This window comes from Sturnira hondurensis, unplaced genomic scaffold (genome assembly GCF_014824575.4).
Source record: "Sturnira hondurensis isolate 20B ecotype Veracruz unplaced genomic scaffold, ASM1482457v3 Scaffold0006437, whole genome shotgun sequence".
Classification (NCBI taxonomy): domain Eukaryota; kingdom Metazoa; phylum Chordata; class Mammalia; order Chiroptera; family Phyllostomidae; genus Sturnira; species Sturnira hondurensis.
In genome coordinates this window covers 2,054,453-2,076,714 of record NW_028079068.1, presented here as the reverse complement: position 1 = coordinate 2,076,714, position 22,262 = coordinate 2,054,453, and the positions used below count along the sequence as shown (strand labels likewise).

The 22,262-nt window shown below is 38.9% G+C and overlaps 1 protein-coding gene across 8 annotated transcripts in view; it reads left to right on the top strand.

Moving 5' to 3' along the window:
* Nucleotides 1–284: 284 nt before the first annotated feature.
* LUC7L2 (LUC7 like 2, pre-mRNA splicing factor) overlaps nt 285–22,262 on the top strand; it is a 65,639-nt gene continuing 43,661 nt past the window's right edge. Inside the window, exons 1-4 of one of the 8 annotated variants that reach the window (XM_037049095.1) lie at nt 499–715; nt 3,638–3,721; nt 14,489–14,559; nt 16,137–16,231. In XM_037049095.1, the coding sequence (XP_036904990.1) occupies nt 3,684–3,721; nt 14,489–14,559; nt 16,137–16,231 (204 nt within the window). In that variant the 5' untranslated portion in view covers nt 499–715; nt 3,638–3,683. The other 7 variants (XM_037049090.1, XM_037049094.1, XM_037049091.1 and 4 more) reach the window with 7 other exon arrangements.

Below are 22,262 nucleotides of genomic sequence, written 5' to 3'. Positions count from 1 at the left end.
ACATTTACTAATTCGGGCTTGGGTCACCAGCCCATGGACCCGTGCAGCCCTACGCGACTCGTTAGCCCGGAGCGTGAGGTTTGGCGCCTAAGGCGAATGCCGCTCTGGGTTCCTGGGAGGACCAAAGTCTCGCGATATCTGAGGGGAAGGGGCAGGAGAGCTCGCGTGCACGCGCACGAGAGCCGTTAGGGTGGGACTCTTCCTGGGCGGGGCGGACCGAGAGGGCGGAGCAAGCACAGTTGGACGGCAGTTGGTGGAGCCCCCGCAGAAAACGACTGAGCGCGAGCAGCGTGCGCGCTCACGTCGCAGCGACGGCGGTGGCGAGCGGCGTCAGAGCCTGGAGGGGGGGGTTGACGGCTGCTGGCGGGTGACTAATAACGCTTCTGTCCCAGGAATCCGACAGAGCTTGAGGGAGCGAGGGTCTTTTTTCGGGGGCTGCTGCCTTCCGGGTACGCGTCGTCGTCAGGAGCGCAGCCCGGACTCTTCTGTAAACCCTCCGGCTCCTTTTCCGCACGCCTTCAGGCGGAGGCGGCGGCGGCGGCAACCGAGACAGCGTCTCACCTTCCCCCAGCCCTTTCCCTTGTCCCCCATTGCCCAAAAGGGCCTGGTCTGCGCCCCACCCCCGCCTGTCCGCCCGCCCGCTACGCCGCAGCCATGTCGGCGCAGGCCCAGATGCGCGCGATGTTGGACCAGTTGATGGGCACCTCCCGGGACGGTAAGTCTCTGCCAGTGCCCTGGGGGTGGGGGAGGGGATGGAGAAGGGGCTCTGTGGGCGCACCTGGGCTTGCGTGTGTGACTGAGTAAGGGGCTCCCAGATTGGTAACACGAGGTCCCGGCTCCGGTCCCATCCAATCAGGGCTGGGCAGGCGGGCTAGGGGGGCGGTGTCCGAGCGGATTGGCGGGAACGTCTGCCAATGGTGTTAGGCGGGGCCTGGAAGCCGAAAGGAGAGTTTGAGCATTCAGTGTTGACTTGGCTGGGACGGAAGAGCCCACGTCTCTCTGGCGTAGTCCGGCGGCCCGTTTTGTGGTCTAATTAGGTACCTGCGGACCGCTAGAGTCTCCGCCCCCCTGCTCTCCCTAACCTACAGCTTTGGGACCATTTCTCGACGCCGCCCTCCAGAGCATCCAGAGAGAACTGTTCCCACCCCATCCCTTCTACCTGGGTCCGGAGGAAACCTTTTACTATCAACCCAGTCTCAGAAATGCACATTCTACCCCCACAGAAACAACTATTCTTAAGAAAAAATCTGACCCAAACCATGGTTTCTTGAGTGGGTGTGTTTGGCCCCATTTTGGGGGTGGGGGGGAATGTTAGATCATGTTTTTCCCGAGACCTCCATTTTGTTAGACAATTTAATAGAGGCTTTGTTCAGTAAATATTGACAAATCTTGCATGTGCCCCAAATAGAGCCATTTTGAAAATGTGGTGCCCAGTGAAGTAGAATTGAGGGAAACAGTTCTTTTAGGTACTTAGGTTAGAATTTGCATAGAAAACCACTAATTGCTGAATATCTTTTTGTTACACAGAGAATTTTGAAATAAAAGATGAAATGCTGTTGCTTTTTTTGTCGCTTGTAATTAGTAATGTACTCTTTGAAATTCAGCTCAAGTCCATGCTACTTTGGAGGAAAGGTCTAGTTCAATACTTAAAACCAAAATAAAACACTTGTTTATTTTTGTATGTTGCTTGTATAGGTGAATAGTTTCTTGGCCATTAGAAAATTGCTTTTTTCTTAAGTTATTTAAATTGCTTGACATAAGAGAAAAGACAGCCTTAAATTTTCAAGTCGCTTTTATAGTTTCTTGAATGCTTTGCAGCAAAATATGTGAATAGATTTTTAAAAACTTACTGAATCCAAATATTTTTTGGCAATGCATGTTTAGAATGGTTTTTCAGTGTTCACAGTTCAGTTTTAATAAAAACCCATATTGGGAACTTTTCCTTGGAGAACACATAGACATGTAGGTGTAGATGGCAAATCTACTTGTGATTGTGTAGACCGGAGGGGAAAATTGGAAAGGCAATAAATTTTATTTGTGTAGTAAGTCCTTGAAAGGTAACAGTTTAAAATGCCACTAGAGAAACTTACCCATTATTACTTTTCACTTTTAGATAAGAATGGTCATTATACATCTGCAGCATGTCTTAATATTACTCCTTTTTCATTGTGAAGACGCAATTGTGAAGGGGTTTAGTCTAGGATTTTAGCTGATAGAATAACTAATCTTTCGAATAAAATTATAGAAATCATTTAATATTCATGTTTTAGATCCTAGATAGATTCCATTTTTGGTACCTTCTGTGTGGATTGAATTTCCTGATTTTATAGGGAGGGTAGTTGGATCAAAGTATACTACAATCACCTGAAAAATTTCTAAACTAGGTAGCTAATCTAGTATTGCAAAGCTAAACCAAATATACAGATGTATATTCCTGTGTATGTAGTCAATTAAAAACATGGATTTCTTAAAATCCATTTTGTTTTATGTACAAATAAATTCATATTTTTTGTGTCTGTTACTGGATTATTTATTTATTTTGCCTCCAGACTAAGAGGATTTACCAGTGAATTCATGTTTAAGAGTCCACAATATTATTTAGTCGAAATGACTGGATTTTCACTGCTGTGTTGGGCTAGAAGAAACACACTACTTTTAAGGAAAAGAATTGAATTTTTTTTAGATACATAACTTCTTTTATGTGTATAAGATAATAATCAGAACATTCTTTTCCTTCTTACCGGATACCAGATAGTTAAGTGATTTTATGATTGAGGAGGACTTTTACATAATTAGGATTGTTGTTTATTAGCATACGGTCAACTTCAAGTTACTCAGGGATAGGGGAACATGGATACTTCCTCAATAACACCATGTAATTTGAAACCATATAATGGGAAGCTTTGTATTGGACACAGGAACAGCTTACAGGGACTGCAGTTGATTGTGTTTAGCAGTAAGGTGGAATTGGGGATTCGAGAGGTGAGAGGGATATGGAAAAGGTAGGTAGGAGGTATTTAAGGCAGTTTTGTCCAATTAAAAAAAAACTTTAATTCTGGGAGACTAACTGTAAAGCAATCACTGTCTTCTGGTAGTGGGCTCAAGGTGGCAATAACCCCTCAGCCCTTAGTGTCCTATCTTCAAGGGGATCTAAAGAGGCCCAGGAGGCCCAGGGGGCCCAGGGCAGTGGGAAAGCCTGGCCCCAATCAGAGTTTTTAATTAGTTACCTTTTAATCTCCTTGGAGACTTCAGTCTGTTAAATGTACTTTATTTTGAATTACTTAAATCAATTAACCATTTAGATCATGTAAACCACTGAAATTCTCAGGAATAGGAGTTCTAGTGACAGGCAAGTGAGAGGTAACTTTTTAAATTTTTTTATTGAGACTATTGCAGGTGTCCCCATTCTCCTCCTACCCCTTTGCCCCCTCTTGGAGAGGTAATTTTTTTTTCCACTGGGCACTTTCAGAAAGGACAGTCCTGGGTGAGTGCCAGTGTGGGGGGCTTTGGATAATCAGAGGGCAGCATGATGGCGCTGGGAGGCTGGGCAGGGGGATGACCATGAGGTGGGAGAGGAATGTATAAGGGAGGTGGGAGGGCCAAAGACAAACTTTGCCTTCTTTGCAATTTTGCCTAGGGCCCTGGTGGTGGCAACCGCCTGTGTGCCACTGAAAATCGTGCCGATGCCTGGCATACTGCATAAATGGAAGCAGGGTACCGCGTGAGTTGAAACATTGGTCACACTATATAAAGTTTGTATATGTGAATCAGTGTAACTCATACCCATGTAACTGGGGGTCTGACTGTATTTGGATTTTTCTGATAAGGCGTCATGAGCTAAGGAAAAGAACACTGGGCTGAGACTCAGGAGACCTGGTTTCTAGCCCCAGCTGTACCTCTAATTGTAACCTTGGGTAAGTCACTTAACCTTTTTTGCCTCAAGTTAAATCTATAATTTGTTAAATGGGAGAAACCAAACAAGTTCCTATGTTATACTCCAGAAATCTTGGATAAATAATATTTAAAACTTTTAGAAGGGAGGAACCATAGTAGTTACAAATCAGTATCATTTTATCTGAAGTGTAAGATGTGTTGAAATTTATAAGTATCTTTGTTTTAGCTGTTGGAATTAAAAGAAGAGAGAGGGATAATTTGTTCTCCCTGAACTATTCCATTTGAAAGCAGGGAGCAGGAAGGCAGCCTGGGGAAACTCAGGCAGCAGTTGGGGCTTGTCTGTGTGGCACTGGGAGGAACCCAGTGCCCCCACACAGACCATGGCCATTTGCGCTTAGCTGAGTTCATTGTGAGAATGTCCGTTCACTAAAGCCCTTTTGCCAGCAAATAACAATTTGTTGGTTATGATTAAGTCTCTGGTGTTGATCCCAGATAGGCCTGGCAGAATGCAGGGTAGGAGGAATTAAACAAAATCAAGGGTGTGAATTTGGATTACATTCTTTGTTTAGAAACTGGGGGAGTTACAGAAGGTAGTTTTGAGTATTCCATACTTACTAGTTGCTATAACCTTTAAATGGGTTCAGAGACCATCTCTGAAAGGTTAAAATAGCCCAGGAATGAAAATTGGCCCTCAAAAATAACCAGTAAACCAATAGAATGTAGCATATATAGAATAGAATTTTATAGTATTAATTGTCCATTATGGTTAGGGAATGTTTGGGGCAAGATAAAGCTTACAGATAATGTTAGCTATTTTTGATAGTTATCTTCCTAAACATAATGTTATACTTCCTCAGTTAATAATACTCTTAATCAGAGTTTAATATTTTTTGTCGATTGGTTATATTATATTGTTCAGTGGTTGTAGTTTATGGAATGTAAACTTAAAAGGATACTTGTCCTGGGAGCTACCAAGGACAATACAGTTCAGAAAATCATTTACTTGTCTCTAATATAAGTCAGCGATACATACTGTTGAACCTGTAGGACAGTATGACATTGATGCCTTTCTGCAAAATGAGTTATTTAATCAGAGGTTGAAGTCCTATCTTCGGTGTTTTTTCTTCATAAGATTATCTTTACTGTAATCTGTGTTCCTTGACTTGTCATCATTGACAGCATTTCCTTTTAATTTTTTTCATTAACATAATGAACCATATTTATTTTTTGGTCAGTTGTAAGCCATTTTGTTATTCCACTTGAATCGTTCATTTTAAGTGAAGGAGGCATAGCCTTTAATATACAAGCACACATTTTTTAAAAAAATGGGTATTTCTTACTCTAGAGCTTATAAATTCATTAATAATGTGAGAAGTTTTAGCAAACATAAGGTTGAACAGTAGCTAAACATAAAAAGGTTAAAGTTTTTTTTTTTTTAAAGAGCTGTCTGGGGTTTTTTAAATATTTTATTTATTTATCTTTAGAGGGGAAGGGAAGGAGAGAGGAAGAGAAATATCAGTGTATGGTTGCTTCTTGTGCATCCCCTGCTGGGAACTGGCCTGCAACCCAGGAATGTGCCCTGACTGGGAATCGAACCACGATTGTCTGGTTCACAGGCCCGAGCTCAATCGACTGAGCTACACCAGCCAGGGCAAAAAAAGTTAAAGTTTTAATAAATATTTGAATTAATCAGAGGTCCAGGCATATCAAAATACTGAAAGCTTTGTTGACACCCACATATTTTATCCATTAAAAACTATTAACTCATTTTGCTTTTTGAACTCTGAGTGATACTTGTATCTACAGAACAGCCCAGAAAAAATAATAGTGTCACCTCATATAACCCTCCATTGTTGTTGGATTCTTTACAGTTGTTGAGCTCCCCTGAAAAAAAAGCCTTATAATTTTGAGACATTCTTTTACTTCAGTTAAAAAAATTAAAATTAGGAAAAATCATTTTGTTTATCAATGCATAATCTCTATAAGCAATAAATAGATGCTTAGATTTGGGTTGGGTGAAATGTAAGTGTGAGGGTGGTGAGCTGCATGTGCAAAATGGCTAAAGGAATTTAGGGGCAAGTAGGTATCACGGATCAGGGTTGAGTCAGGCAGCATTCGGTGCCAGATGTTTCACACAAGCAGTAGAGCTTGAAGTGGCTAAGGGTTCACGCAATCAGTCAGTGGGGTTGCAGAGATGGGCAGGTGCTCCTCAAGAATGGAATTGCAGAAAGGTGCTTGAGGCGTACTGAATCCTAAAAGCCCAGGGCTGTTATATACTAACTGCTGTTCGTGTAGAAGAAGCATAAGTAATTCTACTACCCGACTTAGTCTACTAAGAAACTGTAGACTGAGAAGATGAAAAAAGTTGGGATGATTTGCTGGAGGAAGTCTAAGGGATTGAGAGAGAGAGGGTAAGTTTCTGAGAGGAGTCTTACGGATTCGTTCCCTGCAGAAAAGTCGTTCTGTTCTTTTTTGGTTTAAAGTCTCAGGCACCAGCAGCAGTAGGGTAGTAGCTGGAAGACAAGGCCAAAATAGATGAGCTCGTCAAGTTTGTAAGGTTACTGAGGCTGTAGAGAAAAGTAGTTTGTAAAAACTCTGAAATTGGCTCCAGCTTTAGTGTTTTTGTTTTAACTGAGTAACTTACAACTTTGAAAAGTCGAAGCCATCAGAACATAACATGTAGCTCAGTCAACTGAATGTCATATTTTGCTGTTGAACATGGGCTAGAGAAGAGGGTCTATTTTTTCCCCTCAAAAAACCCCTCCCACTCTCTAGATATTGACCCATACATTCTAATTTAGTTGTGAACTGTCTGCAATGGTTTTTGACTTAGGTGATTCGACATGAAAAGAATTTAACCAGTTGCCCTTGCTGAATCTTTTATTATGACTCCTGAATGCATGGTAAATTGTTTTTGTTTGTTTGTTTTTATCTTCTTGAGACCTCAGGTTTCTGCAGACCTGTTTTTTCTCTTTTAGAGTTAAATTTTCCAAGGCTTTGCCTTTCCATAGAACAGGTTGGATATCTGTGCTATATCTAGCTGTTCAGCTGCTTCTGTATTCTGTCCAACTATTAGTTTATACGATCAAGGCTGGCACAATAGCCCACCTGCTTTTTATAAATAAAGTTATATTGGAATACAACCATGCCTACTTGTGTACATGGTGTCTATGGCTGCTTTGCCTTGCAGCAGCAGCAGAGTTGAGAAGTTGCAACAGACAGTGATTGGCAAGCTTAAATTTTTTGTTGCGTGGCTCTTTAAGAAAACACTTTGTTGATTACTGTTCTAATCAGTGGTTCTTGGTGTGATCATCAGACAAGCAACCTTAGCATTACCCAGGAACTTGTTGAAAACATAAATTCTTGTACTTGCCCCAGGCCTATAGAAATTCTGGGAGTGGGGCCAGCAATCTGTGTTTAAGAAGCCTTTCACCTAACTGCTACACATTAAAAGTTTGAGCCCTAGCTGGTGTGGCTCAGTGTATTGAGTGCCGGCCAGTGAACCAGAAGGTTGCCAGTTCAGTTCCCAGTCAGGGCTCGTGCCTGGGTTGCTGGTCAGGTCCCCAGTTGGGGGCATGCAAGAAGCACTGAACCAATGTATCTCTCCCACACTGATCCTTCTCTTCCTCTTTCTTCCTTCCCCACTCTCTAAAAGTAAACTAAAAAAAAATCTTTTAAAAAGTTTGAGAAACTTTGTTCTAGAATGATGTTTCTCAAATGTTTACATTTGAGCTAGAAATGTTTACATTTGAGAAATAGCTTTACTATTTTTAAGCCTGTTTTTCCACCTCACTTTTTTTTTTAAGATTTTATTTATTTATTTTTAGAGGGGAAGGGAAGGAGAGAGGGAGAGAAATATCAGTGTACGGTTGCCTCCCATTCGTCCCTTGCTGGGAACTGGCCTGCAACCCAGGCATGTACCCTGACTGGGAATCGAACCGCAATACTCTGGTTCGCAGGCCCGCACTCAATCCACTGAGCTACACCAGCCAGGGTCCACCTCACTTTTTAAAAAATTTAAGATAATTTTAAAGTTTATGTCCTTAGAAACATAAATACAATGAAAACTACATGGTGTTCCAAGAGATAACTATGCTCTGTTGTCACTTATCTGTGCTAAAAATTAGAACTTGTTTGCTGTATTAAACACATACTGAGTGCCAGTGGGAAGGTTTTTTCCTTGATTTATTCATAATAAATAATCACCACTAAGTGAGTGGTGTTTAAAATGTCATGTTGGTGAAATCAGGTTAACACCTAAGATCATCCTGTGAACAAATATCTCATACTTGAAAAATACTGTCTGGTCATTCATGTGAAAAGAAAGTTGCTTGAACTATATATACACCAAAGCCCCTAAGTAGAAATGACTGGCCAGCAATACACACCGATGTGTGAGAAGGAGAAGTTGAGAAGGCCCCAAGGGTCCATCTCGACTTCTCCAGAGAAAGTTGCTCAACTGATTTCTCACCTCTCCACTAGTCTTTTGGTGTGGTGGTCAGCAGTTCTGGAGGATTTCACCAACCTCGAGTAGCAAGACTGAAAAGGTGCCTGGTTATGGGAAAGGCTGTTTATCAAAAATAACTACTGGACTAGAGACTGGGGTGGGGGAGTGGTTGTGATTTTGCATTATGGACAGGGAATACATGCTTACTGGGGGAACAGCTGGTCCACCTCAGATTCTAGGAAACATGTTTTTGAGAGGTTCCTGTGTTAGAGTTTAATTTGCCTCTTAGGATCAGAGAGAATACTTCCCCAGGCATGATCTGTATATTTACTGGCTGACGTGCTGTAGGGTATTATAATTGCTCACAGGAATAGAATCTTACTTTCAGGAACATTCCCATATTGCTGAATTGCTTTAGTTATTTCTTTTCTTTCCTGAGAGATTACGGACATATTTGTTTTTGTTGTCTTTCAACTCTGCAATAAAGTAGTGACATAGATCTCTAGATCCTAGAGGGACTGAAAGTCTAGTGGGGAGTGAAGAATTTACTCAGGAAGTGATGAATTCTGTGATACTGATTGTAGGTGTCCAATTTTGGGAAAAAAAGTGTTTAAAAGAATACAAAGACGACCAGATACCTCTAAAAATGAACAAATGTTATTTTGTGTGTTTTCCCCTACACAGTGTAGGGGAACATGAGGGACCATTTGTAGTACTTAATTTGAGGAACATAATTGGTGTATATTCAACACATTGCTTCTGCTATGTTGTTTCAGTAGTTGTAAGGCTCAGTCTCCTTCATGGTAATCTCTGTTTTTTGTTTGTTTGTTTTCATTTTAACTTCATCATTGAGTTGTCTGTCTTGATATTTTCATTTCTTTTCCCTTTTTTTATTTCTTTTCATCATTGGTTTTAGATTAGGGGAGGTTCTGCCTAGCTTTTATAGCTGTCATCAACCAATAAGAAGTTGCCTTTTCAACGGATAAATCAGCCAGTCGCTTTTTCTTTGGCTCTTTTCAGCTATTTCTTCATAGCCAGAGATAGCTTTCACTACTAACTTTGTGTAGGGAAGTGATAGAAGGCACCAAGTATCCAGAGTAGGAGTGTTGCTAAATCAGAATTGCAGCTCTGCAAGTAAGTATCAAAATATAAATTTAGCAGGCTGCAGCTTTGGTTTTTTATATCCTTACCTGAGGGCATTTTTTTTTCATTGCTCTTTGGAGAATGGAAGGGAGAGAGAGAAACAGTGATGTGAGAAACATTGATTGGTTGTCTCCTATATGCGCCCAGACTGGGGGTCCAACCACAACCCAGGTATGTGCCTTGACTGGAAATCGAACCCACACTTAGTTTATGGAACAGCGCTCCGACCATCCGAGCCACACTGGCCAGGGCAGGCTGCAGCTTTTTAATGACTCACTTTATGGCCTATGTCCATAAAACACATTCTGTATAATCCACTTCTACAACTTAACTTTTAGGAAACTATTTACTCATGCTTTTCTAATATATTTCTTAAATCTAAGAGGAGGAATGTGTAGATAGATTTCCTAAAGCATGTATCCTTCCACAAATGTAATAGCCTCAATCCTTGCCAGTGGCCAAGAAGACTATGATTGTATAATGAGAGAAGATGTGGTTGTGGCAAGCGATGGAATACAGTCCTCGGAACGTAGCTACTTCAGTATTTCTGTCCTCGTATTTCCATTGCCATTCTGATGACTCTGAAAGACCTTACAAGCTCTTTTTCCTCCTTCCAAGGCTGTTAACCAATCTCATTCCTTACAATTTTGTTGCTTGGATTTTCATAGACAAGTAGGCTGCTAGATTTAAAAAATTATCTTAGCATTATTAATCTCTGGTCATATTTCTAGAACTTGTTCTGGAAATTTCTTCTGCAGTGGGCATTGCATTTTTAAAATGACGGCTTGTCATAGGGATTGTGGTGGGGGTGCTATTTGTACTGCTTGTAATTTTAAGCCTGTAGGACCACATAAAAATCTTAAGGTGAATAGCCATTCTGAACTGTATAGTTCCCTTATTTCTGCATTTTCTGAAGAAAGGAAAAGCTGCCACTACTACTCATTATGCTTGTAAGTTCTGTTAGGAAGAAGTGACTTGTTGTTATATTACATATGGAAGGGAAAAGGCCATAACAGGTTTTTCCCAGTGCCATCTTTTGCTGAATACTCCTTTCCTTTCCTTATGTAATAAATATGTTATCTATTAAATAAATATAATAAATATATTCCTGAAAAGTTTGACATGTATTGAGTTATAGTGTTTCCAAAGCATGATAGTCTTTTTAAGTTAAGAGATGGTAGTGAGTCCTTTTATAAATGATTGAACTGTATAAATGTACAGTGAATTTAAACAGTATATTTATTAACAAGGGAACATGGGCTGATTTTTTTAAAAGTTAATTACAAATGGGTTCTTAAAGGTGAGTTTTAGGCTGAATTCTAGAGGACAGCAAAGGTAGGTGGGCTAAGTTAGTAGAGTTAGTGAGAAAATTGGAGGAAGGTGTGAAAGTGATGGAGTTGGTTCTGCAGTGTAATAGTCGCCTGTGCAGCGATAGTCACTGGCTTTTACCTTGGTTCCACATGAAGACATGAGGGTTTACTAGTACCCTGCCCTTTACTAGACTAGAAATTGGTCGTGGGTCTTTACATAGTTCGCACCTTATTATGTGGACTCAGTAGCTTATACTGTAAGAAATGGTAATGAGAAGGTAGAACATTTCTTTCTGCATTATGAGGACTTGAGCACAGGGCAAGGAGAAGCTCAAGTTATATGCCTCTTTCTAGCTCTGGCTTTCCTTTCACTGAAGGGGTATGAATTTTATTTTGGGAAATGTACTTGTCCTGTCTCAAGCCAGCAGTGCTACATATACCTAACGAGTATACCCGAGGAGAGAGCTTTGGTTGTCACGCTGCGGGCTATGTCAGGGCTGTCCTCCACTTACCAACTAGGGGCTGTTTTCTGTTTGCTTTGTGTGCATTGGGTTTTCTCTCTGTTTTCCCTAAGCTAATTCTGTACCAAAAAATACTACTTAGTTGTTTTTATAAATTGCTTGCCATTAATGCCTGATAATATGCAGTAAAATAAGGGTTCTACATACCACTATGTATGTCAAATATTACAAACTTTAAGGTTTTTTTGAAATTATAATACTAAACTCAGTTCACTTTTGCTTAGCCTTCACAGTTGTTGATCACATAGCATGGTCATCCACTCACAGCTTAAAAAAATACAGGGAGCATCGGAGAGAATGGGTAAAGTAAAATTTTGATGTTTTTAAAATAGCACTTAATCTGTGAAAGTTGATTTGAATGATTGTATGGGAGGGAGAAGGTGGGTGGCACTGGAGGGGTGGGGGTGGGTATTGGGAAAAGAGCATGCACCATGTGGAATGATGCCAGATAGCCTCTAGGCTGAGGTTTTAAGTGCCACTGCTACAATTTAAGTCTAAGTCAGTTTCAGAAAAGGCAAGACCATAAAATGGCAGTGCTGGGATTTGCAGTGGTGCTTATTTTTCCCTCCCAGTAGATTGAAGGGGATTTGGAGAATAGCAGTATTTGAGTATTGTTTGGGCAGGAGCCTTCTTTTCAGTGTTCATATTCCCTGAGTGGAACTGCCTCAGTACCACCACCTTAGGCTCTGTCACGTTGCTGAAAGACCTCAAGAGGAAAAATATGTATTCCAGTTTTTATTGTACATCTGTGATTCAAGTGTTCCCAAATACATGCAACCTAGGAAGGGGTTGGGCAAAAAGATAAGAGGCTTAACAGAGTTGTTATTCTAAAGTGAGTTGCTTTAAGTGAAGAACACTGCCTGCTACAGTTCTAAATCAAGTTTCCAATTCTAAAAACTTAGCATTGTAGTTATATGCAAAGTCTAGTGAATTATTGTGCAGGTTATAGGGCAGAGACATCCATGTGTTTATGGGTAGGACATTTTGTTGTTGTTAATGCAAATAATTTGGTCTAATCTCTGACCATTATATTAAAACTTTTTGCAATTTTTCATTGTAATTGATTTTTAGAGAAAGAAAGAGAGAGAGGGAGAGAGAGAGATTGACATCAATTTGTTGTTCCACTTATTTATGCATTCATGGTTGATTCTCGTGTGTGCCCCAACCAGAGATAGAACCCACAACCTTGATGTATCAGGACAATTCTCTAACCAACTGAGCTATTTGGCCATGGCTATTTTTTAACTTTTTTTTCTTTTGTAACTTAGTTTACACACTAAAAATCTGGATGAAAGGAAAAATCACTTAAGAAATCAAGTTTTACCCCCCAAATGTTCTTGCTCTAACTTTGCTATTCCACTACATGAAACCATTTGACAAAGCGAAATAGGATTTACTTACTATTCCCTAAATCTTTCTGCCTCTGTAAGCTTTATCAAAGATATTACTCCAGTTTGGAATACTCTTTTCTTTTTGTTCCCATGGTCAAAGTCCTATCTTTCCTTTAAATTTTGGTTGCTAACTGAAGCCTTTTCTAACCTCTCCAGTCCTTGATACTCATTATAGCCTTAGAATCCCTAAGTTCTGCTGTTGGACACATCCATTTGGAACTTGGATCATGCTACATTGTATTGTTACTTCCGACTTCACTTGAATGTCCTATTTCTCTAGCAAAATCATGGGCTCCTTGAGGGTAAAGGACTTGTCTTCTCTGCCTCTGTGTAACCCATCGTCTACGGCAGAGGATGTGTTCACCAATAGGCTTGATTCTGATCCCATGTTAGTGTAACAGTGCAATGGTTTTTTCTTAGGTTATTTTTATATGAACATATGCCCAGAAAACCCAAAGAAAAAACACATTGAATGAGTAAAACAATTCCTTCTACTATAAGATTTGGTTCTTATTTGTTCCCTGCTGATTGTAGTCCCTCCTTCCCTACCACACTTTTTCTTTTTTCTTTAATGGGCACTGTTTTACCTCGTTTTGAAAAACATGGTTTGGGCCAGATACGTTCACAGAAACCAAAATTATTGATATTTTTATTTAAAATACTTTTCATGGTTTAGCTTAATTATACTTGCATGGCATAAGTCCAAATTTATTAAATACTACATAGACATGAGAATGTAACCAAATTATCTTAAAATGTACAGTCTCTTAAATAAAACTAAAAAAATACCAATAAACAGATACTTAGTTGCTAGTTCCTCTCAGGGTATTTCTGTATCTCAAATGATTAGTTTTGTGGTTTTACTGTTTTAAAAGTTTCTATAATGTGTAGGCTGATTTTTGATAGCTGTGTTTATTGTGTATACCACAGTTATCAAATGTATATAGAACAACCACTTATGTGCAGTGAGAAGGCATTTTAAATACTCTTCGACATTTATAGAAACAGATTTCTTTCAAAGCTCATCAGGGATGTTTGCTGAATTTATATTTGGAGTTGTTCATGTTTTAGCCGACAGCTGTGTCTTTAGGGCACATGTCTTAATACTAGATTGAATGTGATTTCTGAGGCAAACACAGTCGCCCTGCTTACTGAAATGTAAATTCTTGGTTTTATTCTAAGGCCTGGCTTGTCAATGGTGAGCCATTCCTTTGACCGCACTGCAGTGTGCTGCTGCTGTGCTGCTTGAGAAGCTGAGCTACTTCTCGCAGGGGGCTCCCTAGCTATGGAAGGTGTTTTTTCCCTCTACTTAAAAATTTTATTTCATCTTTAAATTTCTTAGCATAATTTGGGTACCGATTTTAAATAAAATATTTCTTTCTTATAAGCCAGGAAGCAAATGGCCTGTGATACAGTATTGCCATTCTTGTGTCAGCTTATCATCGTATCATTCTGACACGAGCTTAAGGCCCTCACTGAAGTCTGAAGGAAATAATATGTTTATAAAAAATCATTTTAAAAAATCCCCATTGGCCCAAGGAATACCACTTTGCAGAGCTCCATCCTTGAACTTTTTACCTATGGTTGGTCGTATTCTTCTTTAGGATTACACACTTACTAAGTCAATGTTTAAAAAAATGAACACCCTGATTTTGTTCACTTTTGTTTTCATATACAAGAATCTTTACAGTCAACATGTACTTCTACATGCTGTATTGAAATTGCTGGCAGAGTCTGTTCTATACAAACTGAACAATCTGGCCCCTTGTTTTATTTGTAAAGGTTCAATGTATCTATGCCTGCCTACTTCAATCTGCAAGGGAGTGTCAGAAAGGCCCCGCATTCGCCGAGCCGTGAGTTATTGCTAACTTTTCAGATGTGTTAATGAATGTGGAACAAAAGCAGCTGTGTTTAAAGGAAAGAGGACCATCAAAATAACCCTTATTATAGTAGCAGGCATTAACACTAAATGAATTATTCCAAATTGTGGTGTTAAAAATAACCTACTTTAAACTAGAAAATAGCCTCTAGAAAACCTATTGTTGAACTGCTCTGAAGCTACCATTTTAGCTGTAAATGACTATTCTTAAAAATATATATTTCCCGGTCACAAATCAGAATGTTCTTTAAGTCTTTTTAACCAAGTTAAAACAATTTGAACAAAATCTTACCCCACCTAAAAATGATAGTATTTAGTTGACTTTGAGTTAAAATCTTCAAAATAAGACCATGTAAAGGGGGTAAAGTTTTAACCTTTTTTTGTAATTCACATGTGAAAACCCAAAATCAATATCAGTAATTGAATCACTTCCTAGAGGAAGGTTTTTGGTGCTCCAGGCATCATGGGAAGGGCAGCAGTGTTAACAGTCTATTTTGGTATCAGTAGTTCTCGCTTCAGTGATTCACAGTAGGTTTTCATTCAATGATGGCATCAATTTAAGGCTAAAATAAAACACCTCCATTTTTTAGGGCTTTCACTCTACATAACATTGTTAAGAGTTTCCCCCACCCCAAAAAGATACTAAGCAAAATAAAAAAAGTACTATCATCTATATTTTATTATTAGTTAGATTTTTTCCCCCTTGGAATCTGTAAATTTTTTAGTAGATAGGCTTCATTAGCAGGTTGGATGCTCCTATTGCTTAGGAGTTGTGTTGTGTTATGTGAAGACAGAATGAATTTAAACGTATCCAGTTAGGCCATATATAGCACAGGCTACATAAAACTTGGAGATGTGTGGGACCTTGGAGGCATTACAGTTGACTTTTCATTTAGGCAGTGTGCCTTTGTTTGACTGGTGTGTAAGTCCTTCTTCCAGGTTTGTACGCTCTTAAACACATTTATTCTACCCTCTCTAACTCCTCCCAGCAGCAAAAGGGAGACTCTTCAGCTGGAACAAAATAGTGGAAGAAATGTCGTCTGGGGTTCAGTGGGGATTCGCAGTGTGTATGCAATGTTTGCAAGATTATTTTTTATGCTTTTTAATTAATGTAAATAAATAAATCAATGCTTAGTGTCAAGTAGGGAACGTGTACCAGTAGAGCTCTCCTAGTGGGTCTGCTGCAAGCCGCTTAACCTCTCCAGGCCAGTTTCCTCAGCTGCAATGTGAAGGAGTTGGACTCGGTAATCATTAAGGTCCATTCCTGCTCTTAAGGTCCTATGCTTTTGTGAATTACTTTGTTTAACAGAATGAATGCATTGCTTTCCCACGTTGACTATTTGAATTACATGTGCAGTACACCTACTGCAACTGCATGTTGTCTAAAATAGTTTTTCTATAAGATATCACATAAAGAACTAATATCTCTTGAGCTGATTTATAAATGTGTGTGTATAGCCACACATTAAAAGCTAGTGATAGTAGGGCTTTTAGAAAACAAGCATTTTCAGTTGTCTAACCTTGAATGTTACTAATGTTCCTATATTACAGGAGATACTACTCGTCAACGAATCAAATTCAGTGATGACAGAGTGTGCAAGAGTCACCTTCTCAACTGTTGCCCCCATGATGTCCTCTCTGGGACTGTACGTATTTATTCAATCTATTATTTGATTATTAGCATGCTATAAAAATGAACTATTTGGTAGAAAGGCTTAATTCCATGTCAAATAATTATGCAGTGATTTTTTTAAACACTGCTGTTAGAGGAGAGATTTGCATCCCTTATTTATTTATTTGTTTGTTTAGGTTGGTGGTTTTGATTTGCAATAGTGGGATTCCTCATAAAATTAATTGCTGTGCTTTATAATTTTTTTCCATTTCTCAGAGAAGTTTTTAAATAAGCATTTCTTACTTGGAATATAGACACAGTTATTAAATAGCAATAGAAATTATACAAATGACATAAATGATAGTTCTTTCCTGTTGAGCAGAGCACACTTTTATACAAAACACCTTACTTTTTTCTTAAAAATTGTGCACATTTATAGTGTGGAAATCACTGTGGGGAAAATATATTAATAAATACTTAAATTCACACAGCTCAATTTGCAAGTAGTGTTGTCAACTTAAAATTAGTTTACTGACTCCTAATGTAAAACTCACTTAATTTATATTCTATGTCTAATGATGTTGGGTAATCTTGGAGTCTTATCATTTTACTTTGGAAGATAATCCACATGATGATGGGCCTGTGTAAATGGAACAAAGGATTTAGTTCCCTTTGGTTTGGGTTTGTCTGAAACGATCACATTCTGCAACAGGTTCCCGTAACTGGCTGCCTCTGATGGTGGAGGAGGACTAGTGGGGGCTAAACATTTACTTGATTTCTGACTTTGATTTTCAGAGGTGATGAGTCCCCTTACTTACAGATGTCTAAATGAGTGGTTTCTTCTTCTTTTTTTCCACCCTCCATTACCATTTAGTCCCCTTGGAGTGGTTTCTTCTTGACAGGAAGAGTTAAATCCTCAAACAGATAGGTGCCAAGATATATAAAATAGAAGACACCTCTTTTTCCAGTAGGCAATATTGTTGAAACTATATTATGTTAAAATGAAAAAAGATTCTATATTAAAGTACACATATGTATATATATAATACTAAATTTTCTTGAAATTTTTTTCTTTCATCTTTTTAGAGAGGGGAGAAGAAACATCAATTGATTGCCTTTTTTTTTTTTTAATAAGATTTTACTTACTTATTTTTAGAGAGGGGAGAAGGTAAGGGAGAAAGAAAGGGAGAAAAACATCAGTGTGTGGTTGCCTCTCACATACGCCCCTTACCAGGGGCCTGGCTGGCAACCCTTTGGTTCTTAGGCCACCACTCAATCCACTGAGCCATACCAGCCAGGGCAAATGGTTTCCTTTCTTACTTACCGCTACTAGGGATGCAACCTAGGCATGTGCTCTGACCAGGAATTGAACCTGTGACCTTTCAGTTTATGGGATGACACTCTAACCAGCTGAGCCACACTGGCCAGGGCTGTATGTAATTTTTTAGAAGTGTAGTACCAGAAAGAAAGAAATCCAGTTTCTGAGCATTTGAATTGGTACTGTGAAAGATAATTAACCCTCCTCTCTACTCTTTAGTTTCCATAATTGAAGTATTCTACTATATAACTGAAACCTGTAAAAGCTAAATTATCTGTGACATACTTTGGTTCTCCCTATTTTCTATTAAGTTTAACAGTTAAAGTCATTTTATTTACTGGCTAAATTATCACTTCCACTAACAGTAGCATAATCTAGGTTTTTGTTTTTGTGTTAAAAAAATACTTAAAACCAACCCTAGGAAGACCTGAATATATTATATTAATCAGGTATGGCATCAATAGAAACGTGACATCACAGTTGTGCCTTACATTTTCACTGTGCATGGAATGTAGTAATGCTCAGGTAGTTCTTAAAACAACTCTGTAAGGTGTATGATCCGTAAATAGCCCTAATGATGGTGACTTAGGCAAAATCATTCAGTTCTGTTGATTTAAAGTGTAACTGGGACCAAGCCTGAGTTTTCTGAGGTATAGTATTACTCAACATGTTTTCTGACTTACAGGGAATATTCTTCATCCTGTTAAGTAAAAATAATGAATGGTTGATCTTGGATGTTCCTTGTACAATTCTTCCTTTTTTTAAATTTATTTTTTTTTTAATTTAATTCTTGTTCAAGTACAGTTTTCTGTCTTATATTCCCAGCCCTGCCCCCCGCCCCCAGTGCTCCCCACCTCCCTCCCATTTCCAACTCCCTCGTACAATTCTTGCTGTTGGATTTATAAGATTCACAGTTTTAAAATTTTAGCATCTCTGAAATACACATATTACATTGTTGATAGAAAAATACTATCTTAATGGACACCATTTTCTTCATGATAGAGAATTTCAGGAAGAGGCTTAAGACTGATCCTGTGGATTACAGGGAACCCAGTGATGGAGGAGAACCCTTTTAAGGCGCTTGCCAGGGGAACTCTGGGCGAGAAATATGTTCCTTTCACCGATCCGATAGGGAAGAGGTTGTTGTATGCAAGGAGGCAGTTTGGGGTGGTGAAGCTCTGTCAGGATTTAAACATTTTATGACTGGCTGTGTAGGACTTTGTGAAATTCCAGGGTTGTCATAGAGTGGTGTCCTTGAGAACTTAAAACCGAGCATGACTTTCTTGTGATCCTTATTACTGAAGGGGGGGCTATTTATCTTATATGCAAATGGCTTGTAATTATAGAGCTGTGCCTTCTTTAACATCCAGTCTCTGTAGAACAAACACTTTTTTGGCACACTTAGAGTCTGTTTATCTTGAAGGTGTCTATTTTTTTCTTTTACATAGTAAAGGATGAAAAGAACTGGAATGTAAATGATGATTTTGTAATGTGTTTTCTTTATTGTATGACTAAAGGTTGCCCTTTAGTTTTCATGACTTTGTTCCTTAAATCTGTCATTTCCAGCAGAATATGATTCACCAATATTCTATATTACTTAGCAGAATACACAGAAATGTATTCTCTGGCTTTATTCATTGTAAGTGGTTGGACTTTATATCAAGCACTTGTAGATTGAGAGTGTGATTTCTAAAAATGTACTCACTGACATTTAGTACGGAATATTTTTGGAATTAAGTTTGATGAAAATGCCCTTATAACATTTTACCTTTTATTAATCTGGTACTCTGTTATAACTCATTCTTTAGCTAATAAATTATTCAGAGGAGGAAAAATGTAGAGCAAAGGATAAAAATAAGTGTGTATGTAAATATGTATCTTTGGGTTATGATTTTTATAAGAAGCACGAATATTTTTTGTAACTTAGGAAGTTACTGTTTTTCAAAGGCGTGAGTTGTTTCCCTGCTCATCTAGAATATTCTCTTTAGTTACACTTTCTTCCCCTTGTCACACTTGGTTTCTTCCTGTTCTATTCATTCCCTTTCATATTTAGGCAAAACAAAAACAACTCTTGTTTTTGTTTTTCCTAGAGCAGACTTGTCCTCCTTCTCTCGTCTAACACATTATTTCTGGCACTTATCTTCCCTGAGGAAAGACAGGTACAATAAAGTGCTTATACATCTTTCCATCTGGTTCCTAGTGATCTGGGGAAAAGGTATGTAATGGTAATAATTTATAGAAGGCTTTAATGCAGAGAGAGGAACAAAATCTTGACATTAAGATCTGCAGAGATGGAGCCGTGTGCTCTTACAAAGTGCCTGGCCTGAGTTCAGAAAGCGCCCTGCTGATTCCATGGCAGCCACCACCGGAGTGTGATTCGAGCGTTGACAGGTCAGCATGTGTTCTTGATGAGCTGTGAGGTCATCATCATCTCATAGATGGGAACATTTAAGGGTTAGAGAAATTGTGCTGGCCACATGTCTCATAGTTCAAGAGTCACAGTATATTATGCTACATAGGAATCTCAGAGTAATTTAAATCTAAACACTTTTAGAAAAATTTTTTTTTTTAGGTGACACAGTTACCTAGTGTAGTGACTTCTAAATGTTTCTGAAATGTCTTGGAGGCATTGCATATATTAAGGACATGGGATAGGCCAGTTTTTCTATTTCAACTAGAATTTTGCACATTTTAAATATAGAAAATTTCCATGAAATTTTGTTTTAGTAAAGAGGTTCTGCTTAGGAAGAGAATTTAAATTAAAGAACTCATACTAAGAAATACTTAGGGATAGAGAGAAAGTAAAAATTTTATTTCCGTTTTCAAAGTGATTGGATGAGATGTTATTGTCAAAAATTCTGACTGAGTTGATTTTATGGTGCCCCAATAGGTTCTAGGTTTTATCCGAACTGCAATTTTTACTAATTGAAACTCCTTTATTGCTTCTCTAACTCTTTCTTTTAAGGCCTGGTCTAAAATCAGTTACTTGGGTGCATACAATCCTGAACTTTAAAACTGCTGAAGCCTCTTTGATAGTACATATGTAAAAGAGCCATGAAAGTATGGAGAAGCAGAATAAATGATAAGAAGTAAACCTGCACAAAATTTTCTCAACCAGCCACTAGAATGTAAGTTTCATTATAATGGCAGGGACCCTGTTTTGTTCCCAGTGCTATATCCCCAGCATCTAGAACAGTGTCCCCTCCGTTGCATTGAATGAATATTGATCTACCCAAAAGTAGAATGCTAAATAAAGAAACCTGTTTCAAAACTAACTTGGGTTTAAAAAAATTAATAATTGTTAGTGGGAAATGTGTTGCCTTTTAACAGGTAAGGAGCTGGAGAGTGCTTTGGTTTTACTGAGTTGTTTATCAGTATATGACAGCGGTGGTTTCATATGTAGGTATGAAAAAATTAGTCTGTAGATCAGGGGTGTCAAACTCCTTTTCACCGGGGAGCCACATCAGCCTTGAGGTTGCCTTCACAGTGCCAAATGTAGAGCTCCTTGCCCTTAGTTAAGGAGCAGTTATATTTATACAGTCCTAAAATTACATTTGGCCCTTTGAAGACAGCTGCAAGGCTGATGTGGCCCCTGGTGAAAATGAGTTTGACACCCCTGCTGTAGATGTTTTAAACTTTTATCTCTTCCTCAGAAATGGTTTGTTTTGAGCCATTTTTAAAAAGATTTTATTTATTTATCTTTAAGAGAGGGGGGAAGGGAGGGGGAAAGAGAGGGAGAGAAATATTGATGTGGTAGAGGTACATCCATCACTTGTTGCCTTTTGCATGCTCCTAACAAGGGACTTGGTCCACAGCCCAGGCATGTGCCCTGACTGGGAATTGAACTGGTGAACTTTGGGTTCACAGACCAGCACTCAGTCCACTGAGCCACACTAGCCAGGACTGTTGTGGGCTCCTTTTTAACAAGTGTTTTTAGCATTAGCCCAGATTGCTGGCATTTTTAAAGATTTATATCACAGCCAATTCGTAGAGTTTCTCACTTAGCAAAATGCCAGTTAACATAGTTTTTATAAGATTTGGGTTTTGAAGTATATTATATTCTTTTAATTAAGCAGATTTTCATTTTATTCTTCTCAGTCTATTATAAAAAAGGTTTTTTAGTTAATAATTTTTTTAATGTTTTATTTTATTTTTTTAGAGAGAGCATACGGGAAGGAGAAAGAGAGGGGGGAGAAACATCAATGTGTGGTTGCCTCTCACTTGGCCCCCACTGGGGACCAGGCCTGCAACCCAGGCTTATGCCCTGACTGGGAATCAAACTGGCGACCTTTTGGTTCATAGGCCTGCACTCAATCCACTGAGCTACACCAGCCAGGGCCCTAGTGAATAATTAAAACTACTGTTAAACTTGAAAAACCAAGTCCTGGATGTAATTCGGAGCATTCTTGGCAAATTGGTACATTAATGCTCTGAACTGTTCAGTTTGGGGTACAGTGCTCTGGTGAAATAACCTTTTTCTGTTCCGAATAGTCTATTTTTAAAAGATTGTGTTTATTTATTGTTAGGAAAGGAGGGAGAGGGAGAGAAACATCGATGTGCTTTAATCAGTTGTCTCTCACACACCCCCCACTGGGGACCTGGCTGGCAACCCAGGCATGTGTCCTGAGCAGGGATGGAACTGGTGACCTTTTGGTTTGTGGGACAACACTCAGTTCACTGAGTCACACCAGTTAGGGTGGTGATTATTTTTTTAAAAGTTACCCAGAGACTATATATTCTGGAATCT